Source organism: Cydia strobilella, chromosome Z, assembly GCF_947568885.1.
Source record: "Cydia strobilella chromosome Z, ilCydStro3.1, whole genome shotgun sequence".
Lineage (NCBI taxonomy): Eukaryota > Metazoa > Arthropoda > Insecta > Lepidoptera > Tortricidae > Cydia > Cydia strobilella.
The window spans coordinates 3354693-3357935 of NC_086068.1; the positions used below are offsets into that span (position 1 = coordinate 3354693).

Here is a 3243-nt window from a genome sequence, read left to right on the forward strand (position 1 = left end):
CTAATCATTACTCTTGAGTTTCTGAAACCTTTCTAGCACCATTTTCGCTGGGGACTGATCCACAAAAGTCGATGACTTGATCGTAAGTAATTTTGAGTTCTGCATACTAGAACCGATCACTCTTTTCCTAATCCTCTTCGACCTGATGCCTCTCGACATCAATAACCTGGAGCATAACACCCTCGGGCTCATCGTGTCGGTTGAGGAAGGCGTCAAGTAAGGCCTAGGGGTGATGTTCGAGCCGTGTCTTGGAGAGCTGACGTAGCAAGGTTCACATATGAACAAATTTGGGGCTTGGTCTTCGGAACTTTCGATAGCTGGCATCGACACGCGGCTGCAAGAACTGCTATCCAGTTCTTCCATCATACCTTGAGGTTCTTGAGCTGCCACGCTTTCTTTGCTTCTCGCTTCCTGCTTCTTTTTCGCTTTTTGTCTCGCTCGTGCTTTAGCTATCTCCGCTGCGCTCTGAGACCCGATCAGGTGGATGTTCTGGTCTATATAATCGCATATAGCCTCTGCTTCCTCTTCAGGAGTTAGATGCCGGTCGCGATAATATCCGTACCCATGCTTAATGTCTTCTAAAGCTTCCACAAACATCCAAACTAAAGTTCCTATTATCAGCATCAATGTTGTCACTAAAGCAATGGCTGTGATAGTGTCTGGAGATGTAAGTCTTTCTGGTACCTTTCCTAGGACGCCATATGTGACTATGTTGTGTGTCCATCGCTTGGTGTGCGAGCGGCATGTATAGAAACCTCTCAAGAGCCGCTCATTCTCGGCTGTCGCTACAAGTCTTAGTACTCTACCGTCGTCAATAGAACGGGCTGTTTTAGTACTGATTATATTATGGATAATTGTGTCTAGGTAAAGCCAGTGAGCTATATTAAGCGGCAAGCCCATTCGTGCGTGTAGACATGTCAGATTTAGTCGGTTGGAGAATCCCCAAGCGACTTCATGGTAAAAGCCCGAGACGCTCGCAGTCCGTGAGGACAGCTGCGCCCCGTCTCTTCTGCTCCTCTCCATACTAAGCTTGTGCAAATTTAGCATCTCCCCATTTACAACAATCAGAGCTAAGATGCCTGAAAATGATACGGCATCGTTAACGACTTGTTTGTACTCATAAGGTATGCTTCCTACAAAGAATTCGTCGTCGCAAAGAGGCAATATTACATTTTCGCTTTGTTTGTAAAGGTCATCTTGGGAATAATTTGCTGCTTTGGGAATCGGGCTTGTATCACTTTTTTTGAAAAAACTTCCTAAATTACACGTTTTGACTTTCCTTTGAAATCTAATTTTCTCTTCTAAAACAGCGTATATGCGTTCACCAGCATTTACTGACGTCTCCACTGACGAAGTATATCTTTTCTTTATTACAATTATGTCCAGCCATTCGTCAGGATAGTAATTCACAAATCCGAAGCTTTCTGTTTGAGACCCATGAAAACTAACCTGTAACTTTAATCTCATGTTCTGAAGAGACAAATGTAACCAGCTATTTTTACTTCCGTCTCGCAAGAAAACCAAAGTTCCTGAAACTCCTTTAGGCTTTACTGTTAGCTCCAACTGCCATGCAGCCGGGTTTTCGAAACACGGCAGTCTCAAATAATGATCGGAATCAAGCGCCAGAAAACCTTCCTCGATGTTGCCTTCATCAAAAACCACGTTACGAACCGAGACGGGATAAAAATCCGATCGAGGTCGCTCGGGTCGAATGAAGCCCATCGGAATGAAATTCACTACGATTTCTTGAATTTCTCCATGTAATTTTTCACCTATAAAAATATTCATATTATCATTAGCTAAGTCTGGGTAACAAGGAAAAGTGCTTTTGATAGGAACGTGAGCGTCATCAAGTCTCAACGATACCCCGTTGTTAGTTATAGTAACTAAGATGTTGTGCCAAACTGCCGGTTCTATAGCCGACGGGGAACATAGTCTATGCAAGTTACATGTTTTCGTAACTTCACTCGCATCTAGACAAACTAGCCACTTTTGAAGACTTAGTCTCACTAAAGGGTCGTGTAGCTCGCCGCGTCGCACCAGGGTGCCATAAGGGGACAGCGGTAAGAACCTTATGTATAAATGGAAAAAAGTTGAGCGTTTTTTCTTGAAATTGTAGTTGAGGAAGGAGTCTCCGTTTAGGGCGGCGATGACGTGTGTAAAAGTGGTGCACGGGCTGAGGTGGCAGGAGTCTACGTCGGTTTTGGGCCCTTGGCAAGGCGCACCGCTGCCAGAGGGCACGGGCCGAGTGCAGGTCCGGTAGCGGATCCGTCGGCCGGCGCCGCAGGTCCGCGAGCACGGCCCCCAGATACCCCAGCCGGACCACCCGCCGTCGAGCACACACTTCAAGTTATTACAGACTTTTAGTTCGTCGTGCTGTCCCTGGCACTGCGTTCCCCACGTACCGGCGATCTGCGGCCTGCTTTTCTCTTCGCAAATTCTTCGGCGTCTTCTCGCCCCGGGCCCGCAGGTCTCCGAGCAGAGCGTCCACGGCTGCCATTCCCCCCACGATGCGCCGACATTGTAAATGACGTGTTCCTCTATAGCGCACTGATCGCCTTCGCAGGTCTGATACTCTAGAGGATTTCCGGTGCATTGGTGTTTCGCTGTCGAGGGTGGAGGAGAGTCGCAGCGTCGGAGCCTGTAGCGTTTGCCTTTACCGCATCGAGCACTGCACGACGACCACTCGCCCCAAGCGCCCCATTCGCCGGTCACTAGACATCCCATATTCTGTTTGACGCATTGTAGAGAGTTCCACACGGCTTCCGGGTTTAGACCCCAAGTGTTGTCTTCTGTGAGGGCGGCCTCGATGGCTTCGTACGGGCAGTCCATTTGCAAGCATCTTTCCATGATTGCGGGGACTATTTCAAGGTGATGCATGGCTTCCATGCGAGGCCAGTTGCCGTGAGCCAGGCGTCTGTAGTCATCCACGGTGCAGTCGGTGAGAAAGCATGATGCAGTTTCTTCGTCGTGGCCTAAACAAGGAGTGCCGTCGTTGGAGGGTGGCGGGTTGTCACACTGCCTGGTGCGAATCTGGACGCCTATGCTGTCGCAGGGGCCGCGGCACAGGGACCAGGGCGACCAGCTCGACCAGCCTCCGTCCACGGGACAGTCCGCGTCTTTAATAATTCCTAATTGACACTCGATGAACCATATTTCTTGCGGACGTTTGCTGTGTGGCTTTGACGCTGTGATGCACTTTGAATATATTAAGAGCAGAAAGAGCAATACGGTTTTAAGCAT

At 48.7% G+C, this 3243-nt stretch overlaps 1 protein-coding gene across 1 annotated transcript; it reads right to left on the reverse strand.

Moving 5' to 3' along the window:
- LOC134754670 (uncharacterized) lies at nucleotides 1–3243 on the reverse strand. Its single transcript, XM_063691009.1, has one exon. The coding sequence runs from the start codon at nucleotides 3241–3243 to the stop codon at nucleotides 1–3; it is 3243 nt and encodes a 1080-aa protein (XP_063547079.1).